The sequence below is a fragment of the Caretta caretta genome, chromosome 24 (assembly GCF_965140235.1).
Source record: "Caretta caretta isolate rCarCar2 chromosome 24, rCarCar1.hap1, whole genome shotgun sequence".
Classification (NCBI taxonomy): Eukaryota; Metazoa; Chordata; order Testudines; family Cheloniidae; genus Caretta; species Caretta caretta.
The window spans coordinates 14,359,683-14,380,000 of record NC_134229.1 but is presented as its reverse complement, the minus strand read 5'-3'; the positions used below and the strand labels follow the sequence as shown (position 1 = coordinate 14,380,000).

The 20,318-nt window shown below is 48.8% G+C and overlaps 1 protein-coding gene across 1 annotated transcript in view; it reads left to right on the top strand.

The window, feature by feature from the left end:
* Nucleotides 1-20,318, top strand: part of LOC125626110 (uncharacterized) — a 143,453-nt gene that overhangs the window by 22,965 nt on the left and 100,170 nt on the right. The window contains exons 12-19 of the mRNA XM_075123029.1: nucleotides 1,099-1,672; nucleotides 8,425-9,023; nucleotides 9,851-10,415; nucleotides 11,188-11,783; nucleotides 12,435-13,005; nucleotides 13,500-13,699; nucleotides 15,991-16,371; nucleotides 17,846-18,132. Of these exons, the coding sequence (XP_074979130.1) occupies nucleotides 1,099-1,672; nucleotides 8,425-9,023; nucleotides 9,851-10,415; nucleotides 11,188-11,783; nucleotides 12,435-13,005; nucleotides 13,500-13,699; nucleotides 15,991-16,371; nucleotides 17,846-18,132 (3,773 nt within the window). The remainder of the gene's footprint in view (nucleotides 1-1,098; nucleotides 1,673-8,424; nucleotides 9,024-9,850; nucleotides 10,416-11,187; nucleotides 11,784-12,434; nucleotides 13,006-13,499; nucleotides 13,700-15,990; nucleotides 16,372-17,845; nucleotides 18,133-20,318) is intronic.

The window sequence follows — 20,318 nt, the reverse complement described above, 5'->3', positions numbered from 1 at the left end:
AACATTACATAGGAACCTGAACAGCCAAGAAATGAACCGATTTTAAATTATATGCTCCTGGGCCCTACCAAATCATCAGGGCAATCTTGTCTCCATGAACCACGTGGGTCAACCAGTCCCCTTGGGCCTCCCAGTATTTCTGTTCCACCAGTCTCCCTAGGCCACATAGTCCCTCCAAATCACACAGGCTAACTGGTTCCTTGGATTGAGCACATTGAAGGACAGTGATGACCAAATGCAGTACAGGGCCATGGTAGCTGAACACCAAGAAGAACAAAGATGTTGATAGAAAGAAAAGGAGTACTTGTGGCACCTTAGAGACTAACAGATTTATTTGAGCATAAGCTTTCGTGAGCTACAGCTCACTTCATTGGAGGCATTCAGTATTTTCCACTGAATGCATCCGATGAAGTGAGCTGTAGCTCATGAAAGCTTATGCTCAAATAAATTTGTTAGTCTCTAAGGTGCCACAAGTCCTCCTTTTATTTTTGTGGATACAGACTAACATGGCTGCTTACTCTGAAAAATGTTGATGACCACGCACAAAGAAGAAGAAGGATGCTGACAGTTTGAGTTCAGAGAAAAGCTATAATGAAGAAGCCAAGTTTTTCATTTTGAAAAAATGTTTTCATTTAAAATATTTTCTCTATCTCTCTCTGGTTTTGTACTGCCAGCGAACACCACAGTATCCAAGCATCCTCTGCATAACATATATTGACAATCGTAAACGCCCTGGTGAAATCTGTGGAGTTTCAGGTTTTTCTCCTCTTTTTGGGCTATACAAAACTCTACTTGAGGTGGGATTTTGTGGTGAGTTGGGTGGGTTTCAAGCTAGGAATGTTATTGTCATTATGGTGGAAAAGCTTTATGATATGGGAGGGTCTTTCAGCATTTCCTAAAGTTGGTCAGACTCTGGATTTATCTGTTCTGCACTGGGAATTCATTCCACAACCAGGTCCCTTGGACAGAGAACATTTTATCCCTGAGCTCTCAAGTGCTTAATTCTGGGCTTTCCAATCTGTATTGTCCCAGAAGAGCAACTTGTAAGAGGTGAGATGAAAAGAGAAATAACCGTTGGTTCTTTCCTCCTATCTCTAGATCAATGACGTGACCACCAGCTTGCCGGTGACCCTGGAAGACGGTAAAATCAAGCTCTACCAGAGCGGTCTCAGTGCTGTCCTGCGGACAGACTTTGGTCTGCAGGTGTCGTATGACTGGAATTGGCACCTGATCATCACCCTCCCCAGCAGCTATTATGGGGCCACGTGTGGCCTTTGTGGGAACTTCAACCAAAAGCGTGGAGATGACATGACGTCACCCAATGGCACCCGAGTATCCTCCATCGTGGAGTGGGCCAGGAGCTGGAAAGTCAAAGACCGAGACCCTTTCTGCTGGGATTATTGCCAAGGGAACTGCCCAACATGTGATGAGAGCAGGAAGGAGATCTACGGGGGCGACAAATACTGTGGTTTGATCAGCAAAGCACCGGGAGGGCCCTTCAGAGAGTGTCACGGCAAAGTGAGCCCTGAGGACATTTTTGACAGCTGCATCTACGACGTGTGTCTGAACGGGGGAGCCAAGAACATCCTGTGCCAGGCGCTGGAGGCCTACGCAGTCATCTGCAAGAAACAGGGCATCACCGTCTATGACTGGAGGACACCGTCCGGCTGCGGTGAGCTCGGTGGTTTGTTTTTTTTATTGACAAAAGCAGCAATTAGACTAGAGTCACTCTGCTGCTTGAGGAGATGGCCAGTGGGCGGAGTGTCAGGGCAGACACTAGGCTTAGACACTGCACCTTGGCAACTAGGCGCTATGGGGATGTGGGCTTGAGAAATCCCTATAAGAGACTAGCTAGATTGAGAATCGATGGACACATGGTTTTCATAGATTAGATTAGAGAAAAACAAAGACTCAATATATTGTTATGGGAAATAGATGGATTGCATGGATAGGGAGATTAAATGGATTTAGTGGATGGACAGATGGATTTGATGCACAGGGAGATTAGAGGTAAAGATTGGTAGATTAGACATTAGACGGATGGATGGATACATTAAATGGATTAGGTTACAGATGAGACAGATATAGATACTCTAGGGTATACACATCAGATATGTGGTGTGCACACTCATGGGTGTACACATCAGGTGTACACATTAGATGGAGGCATGGGAGACACAGAAAATGACTGATCAGGAAGGAGAATTTCCATCCCATGGGTAATTCTGATGTTTTACAAAAAGAAAAGGAGGACTTGTGGCACCTTAGAGACTAACCAATTTATTTGAGCATAAGCTTTTGTGAGCTACAGTTCACTTCATCGGATACATACTGTGGAAAGTGTAGAAGATCTTTTTATACACACAAAGCATGAAAAAATACCTCCCCCGACCCCACTCTCCTGCTGGCAATAGCTTATCTAAAGTGATCACTCTCCTTACAATGTGTATGATAATCAAGTTGGGCCATTTCCAGCACAAATCCAGGTTTTCTCCCCCCCCCGCCCCCCAAACCCACTCTTCTGTTGGTAATAGCTTATCTAAAGTGACTCTGATGTTTTAATATTTCCATTTGTCCTCAAATGGGTCCAAAATATTGATGTTCTGAAAAAATTTAAATTAAAAAATGTCCAAATGAAATATTTAGATAGAAACAAACATATGATATTCCCAAATCGAACATTTCAGATTGTGGTTCTGAAAGGAAACATTTTATTTCACATGAAGATTAACCTCTGTGCCTACCTGAGCAGTCACATGGGAGCTGTAGTCCGGACCCCTCGTACTCCCATTCTCTCCTATGGGCACTGCTCCCTGACCATCTCCCATGATGCACCATGGTCTCTCCCTGCCCCATGATGGACCACAAGAATTCTGCCATTTCTTTTTAAGTTTCCCACAGAAAATTTAAATTTTGACAAAGCCACATTGTCTGATGGAAAAATATTTTTTTCAAGCTTTTTCAGCCAGCACTATTAGGTAATTGCATAGAATCATAGAACTGGAAGGGACCTCGAGAGGTTAGCTAGTCCAGTCCCCAGCACTCAAGGCAGGAATGAGCATGGACAAGCTGGTTGGGGCATGGTTAAGGAATCATCACTGAGCAGCTAAATTCCCTGTAAGGCTAGCACTGGCCGCGCAGGCAGGGAGAGGTGCCCCTCCCCTGGCCCAGCCCTGCCCCTCTGGAGCTGCCACAGCTGCGGAGAGGCGCCTCTGACTCGTCCCTGAGCTGCTGCAGCGAGAGAGACCTGCGAGGAGTCCTCTCTCCCTACCGCAGCCCTGGGGAAGCCTGCACCCCAAACCCCTCATCCCCGCCTCATCCCAGAGCCTGCACCTCCAGCCAGAGCCCTCGTCCCCGCACCCCCCAACCCTCTGCCCCAGCTCTGAGCCCACTCCCGCACCCCAATGCCCTCATCCCCGGCCACACCCCAGAGCCCGCACCCGCAGCCAGAGCCATCACCCCCCGCACCCCAACAATCTGCCCCAGCTCTGAGCCCCCTCCCACACTCCAAACCCCTCGGGCCCACCCTGCAACATGAATTTTGTTATGTGCACATATGGGTGGGAAAAATTAGAGGGAACACTGCTGAGCAGGTGTGTTTCCACTGGGTCCCAGATGGATTGCTAATTACCATTTTATCAATGACCCAGATGCAGGAGGGTGCAAAAGGGTGAGCAACCGGGGGCACAGAGCTCCTTGGATCCCCTGGAACCACAGCAGGAAGAGCACAAGCTCTTACAGCCCCCAGGGCCCTGGCCGGGTCGGCATGTGAGCTCCTTCAGTCCTCGGGCCCTGGCTGGGGAGCATACTATCCTCCCGTGCTGGAGCCCCAACAGGAGCTGACAGTTCGTCTGTACCTAGGACCCCGGCAGGGGCACAGAACTTGCCCCTCCAAAAATGCTGGAATCTAAATTCCTGTGCACACCCCTGCCTAGAAGAAAACATCAGATCATTCCTGATCAAGTTTGCAGATGACACAAAAGTTGGGGGAGTGGTAAATAAAAAAGAGAACAGGTCACTGATTCAGAGCAATCTGAATTGCCTGGTAAACTTGGTGCAAGAAAATAATATGTGTTTTAATACAGCTAAATGTAAATATGTAAAGCTAGGAACAAAAACTGTTGGCCAGACTTACAGGAGGGGGACTTGATCCTGGGAAGCAGTGACTGTCAAAAAGATTTGGGGGTCATAGGGAATAATCAGCTGAACGTGAGCTCCCAGTGTGATGCTGTGGCCAAAAGAGCGAATGCAACCCTGGGGTACATAAAGAAGGGAATCATGAGAAGGAGCAGAGAAGTAATTTTGTGATTGCTGCTGGGCTCCTGTGTCCAGTTCTGGTGCCCACAGTTCAAGAAGGATGTTGATAAATTGGAGAGGGTCAGAGAAGAGCCAGGAGAATGATGACATTTTGGATCAGAAAACCTGCTTTCTAGTGATAGACTTAAAGAGCTCCACCGATTAAGCTTAACAGTGGTTAAGGGCTGACTTGATCACAGTCGATGAGTATCTAAATGGGGAACTAATATTTAATAATGGGCACTTCAGTCTAGGAGATGAAGCTGTAACACACCCCGATAGCTGGAAGGTGAAGCTAGACAAATTCAGACTGGAAATAAGGAGTAAATTTTTAACAGTGAGAGTAATTGACCATTGGAATAACCTGATAAGGCTCATGGTGGATTCTCCATCACTGACAATTTTTAAACCGAGACTGGATGTTTTTTAACAGATCTGCTGTAGGGGATGTTCTCTGGCCTGCGGTATACAGGACTAGATGATCACAATGATGCCTTCTGGTATTAGACTCTGTAAATGTAGCCTACACCTAGAAGACCATGGTTCCAATCCCTGCTCTTCCAGCTACTTCCTGTGTGACTTTTGACAGGTCACTTCTTCTGTTTCCATGAGTACAATGGGGATAATAGCACCGCTCTCTCTCACAAGGAGGAGGGAGGATAAATGTATTACATATTGTGAGCTGCTCAGATAGTATAGTAACGTGTCCTATATAATTACCTAAGATAGACAGATAGTCTTTGATGCAGTAAATTTCATGATTTATTGTATTAGATGGATGGGTTAGATAAATGGATTTTTTTAATGGATGGATTGAATGCTTTAGAGAAGTGTTCCTCAACCAATGAGTCACGACACACCCCGCTCCGCAGCAGAAGTCACGAAAGACAATTAAAAAGAAAAGGAGTACTTGTGGCACCTTAGAGACTAACAAATGTATTTGTCTCTAAGCTGCCACAAATACTCCTTTTCTTTTTGCAGATACAGACTAACACGGCTGCTATTCTGAAAGACAATTAAGGGGTCTTGGGAGGCATTGAACATTTTATTACAAGCTACAGTAAAGACAATCTCACTTTCTCCTCTCCCTGTGCATCCTAATGCTTCAAGGTCAAGTATACTCGGTCAAACTTTGGAACACATCCACATTCCAATTATGTAGCTGTATCATTGTATTCATCGATATATTTTTTGCTCTTACCAGTAAATGTAAGGAGGTTGTGAAAATGAATGATTCATATAAGGGGTGGTCAATATTGTGTAAGAGGGATGTAACTGATGAACAGAAGAGAGGGATGGATTTGGTGGGTGGGTTGAATGGAAGAGAGGGATGGATCAGAAAGAGACAGAAAGATGAGACCCATCCAATGGCATTTTGGGCTGTATATGTAGGGGCATTGCCAGCAGATTGAGGGATGTGATCATTCCCCTCTATTCGACATTGGTGAGGCCTCATCTGGAGTACTGTCCAGTTTTGGGCCCCACACTACAAGAAGGATGTGAAAAAATTGGAAAGCGTCCAGCGGAGGGCAACAAAAATGATTAGGAGACTGGAACACATGAGTTATGAGGAGAGGCTGAGGGAACTGGGATTGTTTAGTCTGCGGAAGAGAAAAATGAGGGGGGATTTGATAGCTGCTTTCAGCTACCTGAAAGGGGGTTCCAAAGAGGATGGATCTAGAATCATAGAATCATAGAATCATAGAATATAAGGGTTGGAAGGGACCCCAGAAGGTCATCTAGTCCAACCCCCTGCTCAAAGCAGGACCAATTCCCAGTTAAATCATCCCAGCCAGGGCTTTGTCAAGCCTGACCTTAAAAACCTCTAAGGAAGGAGATTCTACCACCTCCCTAGGTAACGCATTCCAGTGTTTCACCACCCTCATAGTGAAAAAGTTTTTCCTAATATCCAATCTAAACCTCCCCCACTGTAACTTGAGACCATTACTCCTCGTTCTGTCATCTGATACCATTGAGAACAGTCTAGAGCCATCCTCTTTGGAACCCCCTTTCAGGTAGTTGAAAACAGCTATCAAATCCCCCCTCATTCTTCTCTTCTGCAGGCTAAACAATCCCAGCTCCCTCAGCCTCTCCTCATAACTCATATGTTCCAGACCCCTAATCATTTTTGTTGCCCTTCGCTGGACTCTCTCCAATTTATCCACATCCTTCTTGAAGTGTGGGGCCCAAAACTGGACACAGTACTCCAGATGAGGCCTCACCAATGTCGAATAGAGGGGAACGATCACGTCCCTCGATCTGCTCGCTATGCCCCTACTTATACATCCCAAAATGCCATTGGCCTTCTTGGCAACAAGGGCACACTGCTGACTCATATCCAGCTTCTCGTCCACTGTCACCCCTAGGTCCTTTTCCGCAGAACTGCTGCCTAGCCATTCGGTCCCTAGTCTGTAGCTGTGCATTGGGTTCTTCCGTCCTAAGTGCAGGACCCTGCACTTATCCTTATTGAACCTCATCAGATTTCTTTTGGCCCAATCCTCCAATTTGTCTAGGTCCCTCTGTATCCTATCCCTCCCCTCCAGCGTATCTACCACTCCTCCCAGTTTAGTATCATCCGCAAATTTGCTGAGAGTGCAATCCACACCATCCTCCAGATCATTTATGAAGATATTGAACAAAACCGGCCCCAGGACCGACCCTTGGGGCACACCACTTGATACCGGCTGCCAACTAGACATGGAGCCATTGATAACTACCCGTTGAGCCCGACAATCTAGCCAGCTTTCTACCCACCTTGTAGTGCATTCATCCAGCCCATACTTCCTTAACTTGCTGACAAGAATACTGTGGGAGACCGTGTCAAAAGCTTTGCTAAAGTCAAGAAACAATACATCCACTGCTTTCCCTTCATCCACAGAACCAGTAATCTCATCATAGAAGGCGATTAGATTAGTCAGGCATGACCTTCCCTTGGTGAATCCATGCTGGCTGTTCCTGATCACTTTCCTCTCATGCAAGTGCTTCAGGATTGATTCTTTGAGGACCTGCTCCATGATTTTTCCAGGGACTGAAGTGAGGCTGACTGGCCTGTAGTTCCCAGGATCCTCCTTCTTCCCTTTTTTAAAGATTGGCACTACATTAGCCTTTTTCCAGTCATCCGGGACTTCCCCGGTTCGCCACGAGTTTTCAAAGATAATGGCCAATGGCTCTGCAATCACAGCCGCCAGTTCCTTCAGCACTCTCGGATGCAACTCGTCCGGCCCCATGGACTTGTGCACGTCCAGCTTTTCTAAAAAGTCCCTAACCACCTCTATCTCCACAGAGGGCTGGTCATCTCTTCCCCATTTTGTGATGCCCAGCGTAGCAGTCTGGGAGCTGACCTTGTTAGTGAAAACAGAGGCAAAAAAAGCATTGAGTACATTAGCTTTTTCCACATCCTCTGTCACTAGTTTGCCTCCCTCATTCCCTCATCTAGACTGTTCTCAGTGGTAGCAGATGACAGAACGAGGAGTAATGGTCTCAAGTTGCAGTGGGGGAGGTCTAGGTTGGCTATTAGGAAAAACTTTTTCACTCGGAGGGTGGTGAAGCACTGGAATGCGTTACCTAGGGAGGTGGTGGAATCTCCTTCCTTAGAAGTTTTTAAGGTCAGGCTTGACAAAGCCCTGGCTGGGATGATTTAGTTGGGGATCGGTCCTGCTTTGAGCAGGGGCTTGGACTAGATGAGCTCCTGAGGTTCCTTCCAACCCTGGTATTCTATGATTCTGTGATCCAAAATACTACTTGGAAATACAGGATCTACTTAACTGCTTGACTTCAATGGCACAGTGCTGAGTCCTAGGCCATCTGGCTTCGGTGGGGCTTCCAGAGGAGGCCTTGACAAGTGAGGTCTCATCTGCTCTGGGTGCACTTTGCAGATCTTCTTGGATTTTCTATAAGAAGAGAGCATTTCCCTGATCTCCCAGCTAGCAAACTCCTTTGCCCAACGGGGTTGTTCCCTGTGCTGTACTCCAGGGGTGGCCTTAGTGTGGCTGCTTGTACATCGGGCCTGTGATATAGAGGATGCCGATTGCACATTAGAATTTCTCTCTGGCTCTTGGTGCATCTAAGCAGGTGTTTTTAGTTCATTTCCTGTGATGTTAAATCTCCCCCTTTCTGACCCCCTCCCAGTCCTGCCCTGCCCTGAGAACAGCCACTACGAGGCCTGTGGGAACGCCTGCCCGGCCAGCTGCTCTGACCGAACTGCCCCCTCCTCCTGCCGGGATCCCTGCGTGGAGACCTGCCAGTGCGACAACGGTTACATCCTCAGCGCCGGCCAGTGTGTCCCCGTGGGGAGCTGTGGATGCAACTACAATGGCCGCTACTACAAACCCAACGAGGAGTTCTGGGCCGATGAGAACTGCCGCTCTTTGTGCAGATGTGATCCCAGCTTGGGCATGGTGGTTTGCCAGGAGACCAGCTGCAAGGCCAGCGAGAGATGCGCCGTGGTCAACGGGATCCGTGGCTGCTCCCCAATCAGCTACTCCACCTGCACGGCCTCCGGGGACCCTCACTACACCACCTTCGACGGGAAAAAGTACGATTTCATGGGCACCTGCATCTACCAGCTGGCTGGAGTCTGCTCCGAGGACCCCACGCTCACCCCATTCAACATCAAGGTGGAGAATAACAACCGCGGCAACAAGGCCGTGTCCTACACCAAAGTGGTGACCTTGGAGGTCTACGGCAGAAACATCACTGTCAGCCAGCAATATCCCCGCAAGATCAAGGTAGGGATGCAGAAGCACAGGGTAATTTTGGAAGCAGTGAGCAGGAACTCTTGCTCTTGATAAGTTGCCTCTGATTTCAGTTCCCACTGCAGAACCAAGTCTTGCGTCCATTGTACACTGAGCTGGTGGGTGTATGGGAAGTAACTGAATGCCCCTTTGTGAATATATAATGAATGATTTTCTCCTCCCCATAAGTGCAGTTATGCCATTGTAACTCCTGTGAACTCAAACAACTTACTCATTTAGCTGGGGATCGTGTCCCATTCCCTCCAAAGGATCTATGGCCAATTCATGCCACTTTGATATCTGGCCCCATTGACTCCAGGGGAATGAACAGCCCTAACAGCTTCCTCTGCTAAGGTACTTGGCCCTGAATTCTGTTGTGCTAAGACCCTTTACACTGCTCTGACAACCAAAGTTGAAATAAATTGCATTTATACTGCCCCAGAGACGTGAAAAGGATTTAGTGTAACTGGGAATTCAGACTTTGACCATCCCTGACACATTTTTTCTACATGGATAACATCTTTGTGGGCCTGTCCTTCTACGCTGCTTTCAGGACTAGACCCCACTTCCCTCCCAGAACTAGCAATAGAACCCAAGAGTCCTGGCTCCCAGCCCCTCCTGCTCTAACCACTAGCCCCCACTCCCCTTGCAGAGCCACAAAAAGAATATAGGAGTCCTGACTCCCAGGCCACCCTGCTTAAACACGCTAGACACCACTCCTCTCCCACAGCCAGGGATAGAACCCAGGAGTCCTGGATCCCCACTCTCTGCTTGCACTGTTCATTCAAAATTAAGCCCCTGTCCTGCCACATCTGTTCCAGGTGGACGGAGTCTTCATGGACCTGCCGTTCTACCATGAGGAGAAGCTACAGGCCTATATCAGTGGATCCCACATCCTCATCAAGACCGCCTTTGACCTGAGAGTGACCTTCGACTGGAGAAGCCTGGTCCGGGTCACCGTGCCCAACACCTACACCAATGCCCTCTGTGGCCTCTGTGGCAACAACAACCAAACTGCCAGTGACGACCTGACCATGAGGGACGGGAGCCAGGCGGCCAATGCCATCCAGTTTGCAGAGAGCTGGAAGGTGGGGGAGGTCCCTGGGTGCTTGCCCAGTTGCACCAGGGACTGCCCAGTCTGCAGTGAGGCTCAGAAACAACCCTACAAGGGAGATCGGTACTGTGGGGTCATCACCAGAGGGGATGGACCGTTCAGAGAGTGCCATGAGGTCATCGACCCAGCCCCCTTCTTTGATGACTGTGTCTTTGATACCTGCCAGTACAAGGGTCACCGTGACGCTCTCTGCAGTGCAATCAGTGCCTACGTGACGGCCTGCCAGGCCAGGGGCATCCAGATAGGGCAGTGGAGATCAGCCTCATTCTGCAGTGAGTGTCGCTAATTGACTTTGCTTTATATGTGCATAGTGTGCATGTGCAGCGCCCTCTACAGGGTTAGCTCAGAATGGCTCAGCCATGTGTCAGTGGCCCTGTAGAGTTATCCTCTTGCAGTAGTTTTCCTCCAGTGTCACTGACAGTAAGGGTCACTTCCTTGGCTCTGCTTTAACTTTATTCTATAGTAACGTAATCCTGTCTGCTTGCCGGCACCTTTCTCCCAGGTGTAGGAAATACTTTACAAACACTAGTCATCCTTCCCATAAGAGTGCAGGAAAACAGAGGCAGAGAGAAATAAAGTGATTTGCTCAAAGTGACACGAGAAGCCAGTGGCAGAACCCAGGAATCCTGACTCCCAGTCCTCTGTCACTAAACAATACACAGCAGCCCACTGCCAGAATTTGAAACACAACTTGGAACAGATCCCCTTGTCTGCAGCTCTTACCACTAGACCAAACGCCCCTCCAAGAGTCAGAAAGAAAACCCCAGAGTCCTGACTCCCAGTCCACACTGCTTTAACCCGCTAGACCTGACCACCCTTCAACATCCAGAATACAACCCAGGAGACCTGACTCCCAGCCTCTAACCACTAGGCCCCACTCCCCTCCCAGAGCTGGGAGTAGAATCCAGGAGTCCTGGCTCCCAACCCCACCAGAACAATCCTACTGTAAGTGATATGAATAGAGAGAGATTTCTGTCCACTTACCTGCACATTTCTTCTTTCTCTCACCCCCATCTGCACGTTCCCTCTGATCTTCTCCTGCAGGCCCCACCTGCCCCCGTAACTCCCACTACGAGCTCTGTGGGAGCGGCTGCCCTGGCACCTGCCACGGGCTCTCGGCGCCGGACGGCTGCGATGCCCCCTGTGCCGAAGGGTGTTTCTGCGACGCCGGGTTCCTCCTGAGCGGAGACCGGTGCGTCCCCGTCGCGCAGTGCGGCTGTGTGCACCAGGGCAGGTACTACAGGAAGGGAGAGGAGTTCTACGCCAGTGCCTCCTGCCGGGAGCGGTGCCGGTGCCAAGACAACGGGGTCGTCGAGTGCCAGGAGGCCTCCTGCGGAGCCAGCGAGCAGTGCAGGGTGGAGAACGGAGTCCTGGGCTGCCACGCCACGGGCTGCGGCAAATGTGTAGCATCTGGTGACCCTCACTATCTGACCTTTGATGGACGGGCCTTTGATTTCCAGGGCACTTGCACTTACAGCTTAGCCAGAGTCTGCAGCAGTGACGCTGGGCTGGCAAACTTCTCCGTGGTGGTAGAAAATGAGAGCTATGGTAATGGCCAAGTGTCAGTGGCACGGATGGTGGTGGTCTCTGTGCATGGTTACACCATCACCATGCAGAGGGGAAGGAAGTGGAAAGTCACGGTAAGTCCCTGCTTGAGATTACTCTCATTGTAGCCTAGAGCAGTGGCTCCCAGCCTTTCCAGACTACCGTACCCCTTTCAGGAGTCTGATTTGTCTTGTGTACCCCTAGGGTGACCAGACAGCAAGTGTGAAAAATTGGGACAGGGGGTGGGGGGTAATAGAAGCCTATATAAGAATAAGACCCCAAAATCGGGACTGTCCCTATAAAATCAGGATGTCTCATCACCCTACGTACCCCCAAGTTTCACCTCACTTAAGAACTACTTGCTTACAAAATCAGACATAAAAATACAAAAGTGTCACGGTCACACTGAAAAATCGCTTACTCTCATTTTTACCATAAAATTATAAAATAAATCATTTGGAATATAAATACTGTATTTGCATTTCAGTGTATAGTATATAGAGCAGTATAAACAAGTCATTGTCTGTCTGTAATTTTAGGTTGTACTGACTTCACTAGTGTTTTTTATATAGGGCTGTTGTAAAACTAGGCAAATATCTAGATGAGTTAATGTACCTCGTGGAAGACCTCTGTGTACCCCTGGTTGAGAACCACTGGCCTAGAGTGACTAACATTGTTTATTGTAACCAGGACACAGCTGCTGAGTCCCCATTAGTGACGGGTGAATTTCCCTCTCATTGGCACAGGTGGACGGGGAGCTCTACACTCTCCCACTGACTATGGACGATGGGAAACTTCAGATCAACCAGGAGGGGAACAACCTCATTGTCCGATCTGCCTCTGGCCTCCAAGTCCTTTATGACACCTCCTATTATGTCCTAGTCTTCATCCCCAGCTCCTACAAGGGACACGTGTGCGGCTTGTGCGGCAACTTCAACGGCGACAAGAACGACGACTTCCTGCTGCCCGGTGGGAAGAGCGCCCAGAACGCGGATGAGTTTGGGGCCTCCTGGAAGGTGCCCGTTGATGGTGCCACGTGCGCCGATGGCTGTGGTGAGAGGTGCCCGGTCTGCGATGCAGCCAAGACAGCGCCGTACCAGGTCGAGAGCTCCTGTGGGCTGATCAGAGCCACCTCGGGTCCCTTCAGAGACTGTCACTCGCTGGTCAGCCCCGCCGAGTACTTCAACCATTGTCTCTATGACATGTGTGCTGCCAATGGGGCAGGAGACACCCTCTGCCAGAGCCTCCAGGCCTATGTGGCCGCATGCCAGGCAGCTGGGGCCAAAATCAGAGCCTGGAGAACGGCCTCCTTCTGCCGTAAGTCTACAGAGCAACCTACAGCCTGCTCTTATCTTCAGCTGTATTTGCAGATAGTGATATGGTATCACAATCTCTCTGCCCTTCAGATACCTTTGCGAGGGGTCAGTAGCTGGTTGGGAGCATGCTGCAGGGGATGGGATGAGTGAGGCAGGCCTGGTCTACACTACACCTAAAAATTAGATTGACCTAGCCACATTGCTCAGGGCTGTGAAAAATTTCACATCCTGTGTGACATAGCTAGGTCGACCTAACCCCACTGTAGGCACAGTTGTGTTGATGGAAGAATTCTTCCATTGACCGAGCCATCGTATCTCAAAGAGGTAGATTAACTCCACAGATGGGAGAGCCCCTTCTACTGATGTAGGAAGCATCTACACCGGGGTGCTCGAGCAGAATGGCTGCAGTGCGGGAGCTGGGCCGCTGTAGCTGTCATAGTACAGACATAGCCTCAGTTTTTCATCCCTCTCTCATTCGCTTCTCTCTCGCTCCAGCTTTCACCTGCCCGGCCAACAGCCACTACGAGCTGTGCACTAGATCCTGCGATTTCACCTGCGCTGGCTTGTTCTCCCCTGCCCAGTGCACTGCAAAATGCTTTGAAGGCTGCCAGTGTGAAGCCGGCTACGCATTCAATGGGGAAACGTGCACGTCCATGGAAGGATGCGGCTGCGTGCACGACGGACGCTACATCAAGGTGGGTGCTGGGATATGAGTCGGCTGTCGTCCTGGATGCTGTCATTTTGCATCGGATGCCCTTGTAGGTGTGGGATTGTCCCAGCTTCCCACTGGGAGTCACAGTGACTGTGTGTCTGTGCTCTTCAGTGCACCGACACACAAAACCTACAGCTAGGTCCTGCCTTCAGTCACCCATGTGACTTCTGCTGCAGTCAGCGGCATTTGGTTAGATGAGCATCCAGACACCTGCCCTGTGTGATCCATGCACGTGGAAATGAAACTATGCCATGAACTAGGGATTCATCACAGGAAAACCAAGGGATTGGATGGAAAATGGGATATGGAGCCCTTCCCCACTAGAGGGCGCCGGCTCTGATCCGGCCCAGCGTGGGACACTGGCTGGCTTAAGGGGGGTAGGGAATGGGACATACTGCCTTTCCCCTCTAGGGGGCTGCAGGTCTAATCCTGACCCCAGTTAGGGTAAGTGGCTGGCTTGGAGGATGGGGAATGGGATAGAGGTCCTTTCCTGTCTAGGAAGTTCATGAACTTATCATGCTCCGTCTTCAACTCAGTCAGGAAGCACTTCACATAACACACAGTCAACCTGTGGAAGTCGTTGCCAGGGCATGCTGTGAAGGCCAAAACTATAACTGGGTTCAAAAAAGAATTAGATAAATTCAGGTAGAATAGGGCCATCAGTGGCTATTAGCCAAGATTTTCAGGGTCCCAACCCCATGCTCTGAGATGTCCCTAACCCTCTGACTGTCAGAAGCTGGGAGTGGATGACAGGGGATGGATCACACACTAATTGCCCTGTTCTGTTCATTCTTTCGCCAGCATCTGGCACTAGTCACTGCCAGAGACAGAATATCGGACTAGATGGACATTGGTCTGACCCAGTATGGCCATTATGATGTTCTCACTTGAGTTCCATGGTTCTTTCAGCCCAGGTTGGCTGGCCCATCCATGGGGTGGGGTGGGGGTGTGGTTGGACCCTGGGTGCTGTTTACACTCAGGCTGGTAACAGTTACTTTGCCATGAAGACACAGGCTAAATCACAGATAGCCCTCCTGTGCCACAATTCACTGGGGAAGAATTCCTGTGTCATGGATTCACAGGGGCTGGTCCATGCCCCAGGCTGTAACTAGTCCCTTGGAGCAACCCCTTTAGTGTGCCGGGCCCCAAGGACCCACACAGCTCCACAGGGGCAGGCCCGTGGCCCCATGAGTCTGCAGTTGGCCCTTTGGGCACCAGAGATCCCTTGTCTCTCCATGGCTCCCCGCAGCGAGTCCAGCCAAGCCAGACTCTTGTGGGAGTTTTTGTTCCTACCTCTTCAGGGTGCAAAGCCCTCAGTGAGACTTTGCAGTGACACCAGGCCATCTTTTCAAGATAACAGCTTGTTAGTCCCCTGGCTACAGCATCTGAAAGGCCTTGGGTTAGCCCAGAGAAGCAAAGGTCACGGCAGAATTCAGACTGGCTAATGCCTGGGCTCCCTTGAGCCATGCTGCTGGAGGAACTATGTTGCTTCCTCTCTTTGTCTCTGTCCCTTTGTCTCCATCCCAGGAGAGAGCCCCTGTGAGCTTAGCCACCTGTCACCTTTGCCCTTCTTTCTCCTGCTCAGGCATTTGCTCTGCTTTATTGCAGCTAAATTCCTGTCTCTTGGTAGTTGTCAGAGCAGGTGAATGTCCCAGCCTCTGCTGACCCTCATGGGGCCATTGTCTCTTCCAGACCCTCTTCCAGTTCACATGCCTAGACTTTATTCCATTTGTTATTGACTCTGGCCTCCAACCGGGTGGCTACATGAGTCCAACACCTCACCTCTTCCCTTTACACTCAGTGCACAGCAGTACAAAGCACCGAGGGAAACTGAGGCGCATGTAGATCTGATAAAGTATTACCAAAATTCCCAAATTTGGCACACCTAGAGCACACAGGGTGGAGCTCAGCATCGGGGGGACACAGCATCGGGGGGACACTGGGGTAGGGTTTTGTAGTGTGGCTGCTCACTCCTAGTCGAGGCTACCCCAGAGGAAGAAAGATTTCCCAAGATAACTCTGCAGTAAAGACATACCTTTTGGGGCAGGGAGTGTGTCTTACTATGTCTATGTACAGCACCCAGCGCAATGGGACCCTGGTCTCGGTTGAAGCAGGGAGAATCGCTCACTATTTATATGGACAGCACCCAGCGCAATGGGACGTCAGCATGCTACTGTAATTTAAATAATGAAAGGGAGCTTTGAGTTGATCCCATCCTGGGAATTTTCTCCTGCTGCTTTCCTGTGACAAAGTTGTTTGGGAATGTCTCTGCAGGCCGGGGAGAGCATCATCTCCGGTGCTTGCTCCGAGAAGTGCACCTGCCAGGCCTCAGGCGGGCTTGTCTGCGAGCCACACAGCTGCCCCAACAGAGAGATCTGTGCGCTCCAGGACGGGGTGCGCGGCTGCGTGAAGCAGGAAGGCCGGTGCACGCTGCTCCCCGGAGCCCAGCTCACCTCCTTCGACGGTGCCTCTGGAGGAGATCTCCACAGTGGAGCTTACGAGCTGGCCTCTCTCTGCAATGACAGCGCCCCCTCCTGGTTCAGGGTGGTGGTGGACGTCAGGGCATGCAGCGACGGGGCAGTGATGGCTGGGACAACCACTTACATTTTCTTCCGAGATGCTTTCATAGCTGTGAAAAGGAACAAGGAGACCTGGGTAAGAGGGGGCCACGTTAGAACAGCCTGAGGCAAAGGGGCAGGAAGCTCATTCAGCTGCCACCAAAATGATGAAAAGACTAGAAATTACAGTTATGTTGATCCTCTTAACTGGGGCTGATCTGGGCAGCTCAAAGATTAATTCACTCAGCCTCATGAGCCCCCTGTGTTGACAGGACGTGATGTACAGGCTGTGGGGGATGACATGAGTTACGGATAAACAATTATTCAGTAGCAAAGACTGAATTAAAACCCAGGAGTCCTGGCTTCCCCCTGTTCTAACCCACTAGAGTCCACTCCCCTCCCAGACCTGGGGAAACAATCCAGGAGTCCTGACTCCCAGCCCTTCCACCCCCCACTGTGTCCCACCTCTAAGGTTGGAGGAGAGGCAGGGAACTGTTCTAGGAAGGGTCTCTGTGACCCAGTAGGTTCCCTGGGAGAGATTCTTCCTTTTGCTGGGGCACCTGGCCATTGGGGGAAAGACCACCCTTCATGGGAGGACCTGTCCATTGAGGGAGAGATTGCCCCCATGGGAAGGAGGGAGGAATCAGAGGCAGTATCATGGTGTCACAATGAGAACTCGGTAACCTGAATAGCTGTTTGCAGTGTTGTTCTAGGTATGTTGATCCCAGGATATTAGAGAGAGAAGGTGGGTGAGGTGATACCTTGTATTGGACCAACATCTGTTGGTGGAAGGGAGAAGCGTGCAAGCTGTACAAGCCGGAAGAAGAGCAATGTGTAGCCTGAAAGCGTGTGCTGCTGCCAACAGAAGTTGGTCCCATAAAATATATCACCTCACCCACCTTGTCTCTCTCTTGATTGGCTGCTGTCATTTATGCAAATAAGTGCAAGTATCATTAATCAAATATGTAAATTAGGGTATTAAAATATTTGCATAAAATCTCTAGAGTTCTTGACTAAGAAACGCAATTGCTCAGAGGTCAGTAACACTGAGGTCACGAGAGATTTCAGCCAATCAAGTTGCCTATGCAAATCAGTGCACCTTCATTGGGTATTGACAGAATTGGAAAAACTTGCTCCCCAGAGCACTGTTTATTGATTGGCTTCTCAGTCAGTCACAGTGTTTTCTGCACCTCTCAGTCTAAGACTATTGCCTTTTATTGTGGACCATAGACTCTAGTCCCCATTGCCTTATAATGAGGCACATAGTCACTAGACCATTTTGCTTTGTAATGTGGCCCATAGACTCTAGACCCCAGGCCCCATTGCCTTCTAATATGGCCCATAGATTCTAGACTCCATTGCTTTTTATTGCGACACATAGACTCTAGATCCTGTTACCTGGTATTGGGGCCCATGGACTCTAGATCCCGTAGCCTTATAATGGGGCCTATAGACTCTAGACCCTGTTGCCATATAACGTGGCCTATGGACTCTAGCTCAGCTCCTGGCCTTCTATTTCATTCACCTCCAAATTCCCCAGTTCTCCTCTGACCTATGTCTGTGTGCTCCAGGTGAACGGGCGCCTGGTGCAGCTGCCAGTGAACATCTCCGATGCTGTGTCTATGCACGAGTCTGAGGGCAGCGTGGCCGTGGTCCAGGCCTCAGGGATGACGGTTCTGTTCAGCCCCAGCGGGGAGGTGACGGTGAGAGTCGGTGAGAGCCTGGCTAACAAGCTGTGCGCATCCTGCGGGAACTTCAATGGCGACGTCTCCGACGACCTGCAGTTGCCCAGCGGGAAGGTCGTAGAAAACATTGCTGAGGTCATCGATGCCTGGAAGGCCAGAGACTTCTCTGGGTGGTGAGTGGCTCTGCAGATGCTGCCCTTTCCTCTGATCTTTCTATGACGGTCTATAGGTACCTCCCTGGGGACGAAAGAGTGGTTGAAATTCCCTGGCCTGAGCTGAATAGATGGTCTAATGGTCCCTTCTGGCCTTAAAATCTATGAATTCATTGCAAAGGAATCTTACTGAGACACTGTCCCAGTCCTGAAGGTGGCTGACTAACTCCTCTCCTGTTTTTGTCTTCTAGTGATGTCTAAACAAAATCCTGGCTGCTGAAGCATCTTCCCTCCCTGGAGTGGACCCTGCTGCCATCTTAGCTAGGAATTGCTCATAGTGCCATAACTGTAGACCTCGTGACTTTCTGTGTCCTCTAGGGTATGAAATGAGAAAACGACTTTGTTCTGATTGTCAGTAAAAACAAATAAACCTGCGGATATGATTGTGAAGCAATAAACTCATTTTTGCAAACTTCATTCGGTGATTTTATTATCACAGCCTGTTTCTTTTTATCTTAAGGTAATTTCCTGACTCAGTGGAAGAGAACAAGACAGACTTTTTGTTCCGTGTACAGGGCCGAGCACAATGGAGTGCAACCGCCATACAAATAGTTAAAATAATGCATCCTGCTACTAAAACTTGTTAGTAAGGATGAAGCTTTATCCCAAGAATTAGAGAAGTCTGTGTTTCTCGAATGGATGGTCCTGAGTTATATTCCCCATGGTAGCTGCTGTGTCTGTGTTTCTGCTACATTGGCCTTGGGGGGTGGGGGGTGGGGGGAGATAACAGATGTGCAGGAGTTAACAAGCTGGCTACATCATTGAGGGCAGAGTTAGAGAGGCTTCAGCAAAGAGCTACAAGGATGTCTGAAGAAGAGGGCCAATAGAGCAAGACTTAAGGAGCTCAATCTTCATCAAAGAGAAGGTTAAGAGATTATTTGACCTCTTTATTTGGCACTGATGGAACCACAGATGGAATACTGTCTCCATTTCTGGTGTCTACAGTTCAAGAAGGATGTTGATAAATTGGAGAGGGTTCAGAAGAGAGATATGAGAATGATTAAAGGAATAGAAAACACGCTTTTGTAATGAGAGACTCCAGCAGCTGTCTATTTAGTAGAACAAAAAGAAGATTAAAGGGTGACTTGATCCCAGTCTATAAGTACCTACCTGGGGAACAAATATTAAATTATAGGCTCTTTGATCTAGCAGAGAAAGGTCCAACACAATCCAATACCAGGAAGTTGAAGCTAGACAATTTTGGAAATTACTGGAAATAAGGTGTAAATTTTTAACAGTGAGAGTAATTAGCCATTGGAACAATTTATCAAGGGTCATGGTGGATTTTCCATCACTGACAATTTTTAAATCAAGATTGGCTGTTTTTCTAACAGATCTGCTCTCGGAATTATTTTGGGGACGATCTTTGGGCTCTTTTACAGAGGAGGTCAGACTACATTGTCACAATGGTCCTTCTGGCCTTGGACTCTATGAATTTAGGAAATGTCTTGACTAGCAGCTGTAAATAGAGCAGTGCAAATAATGATTTTTCATTTTTGCTGGAAATTATGAGAAATTAAAAAAAATATTTTGAGTTGAACATTTTTTATTTTTTTAAAAATAAATCTACATTTTAAGGATATTTTGAAATGAAAAGTCATTTTTAACCCAAAAAATCAAAATGTTTCATTTAGAAATTGTGAACACAAAATGCTGAGACGTTGGGGGTATTTTTTCTTTTTTTCCCAACATGAACAATTTAGCCAAACCACATGAGTTTTCAAAACATTGCAATGTCGCCAAATCTGAATTTTTTACTGAAAAAAGCTTTATCTGAAAAGTTTCACCCAGGTCTATCCTAAGTAGGATGTGGAGAATAGAGGGCTTTTGGATCTAGCAGACAAAGGCAGAATGAGCTCTAATAGCTGGAAGTTAAAAGCCACAATGCTCAAATTAACTCTTAATGGCTGCTTCTTGGAGCAGCTAGGCCTGGAATCCACAAGGGGAAAGGCAATCTTGATTTAGTTTTCAGTGGCACACAGGATCTGGTCCAAGTGGTGAATACAGCTGAACTGCTCAGTAATAGCAACTGTAATATAATTAAATTTAACGTCCTTGTGGGGAGAAAAATACCAACGAAACCCACCACAGTAGCATTTAACTTCAAAAAGAAGAGCTACACAAAAATGAGGAAGCTAGATAAATGG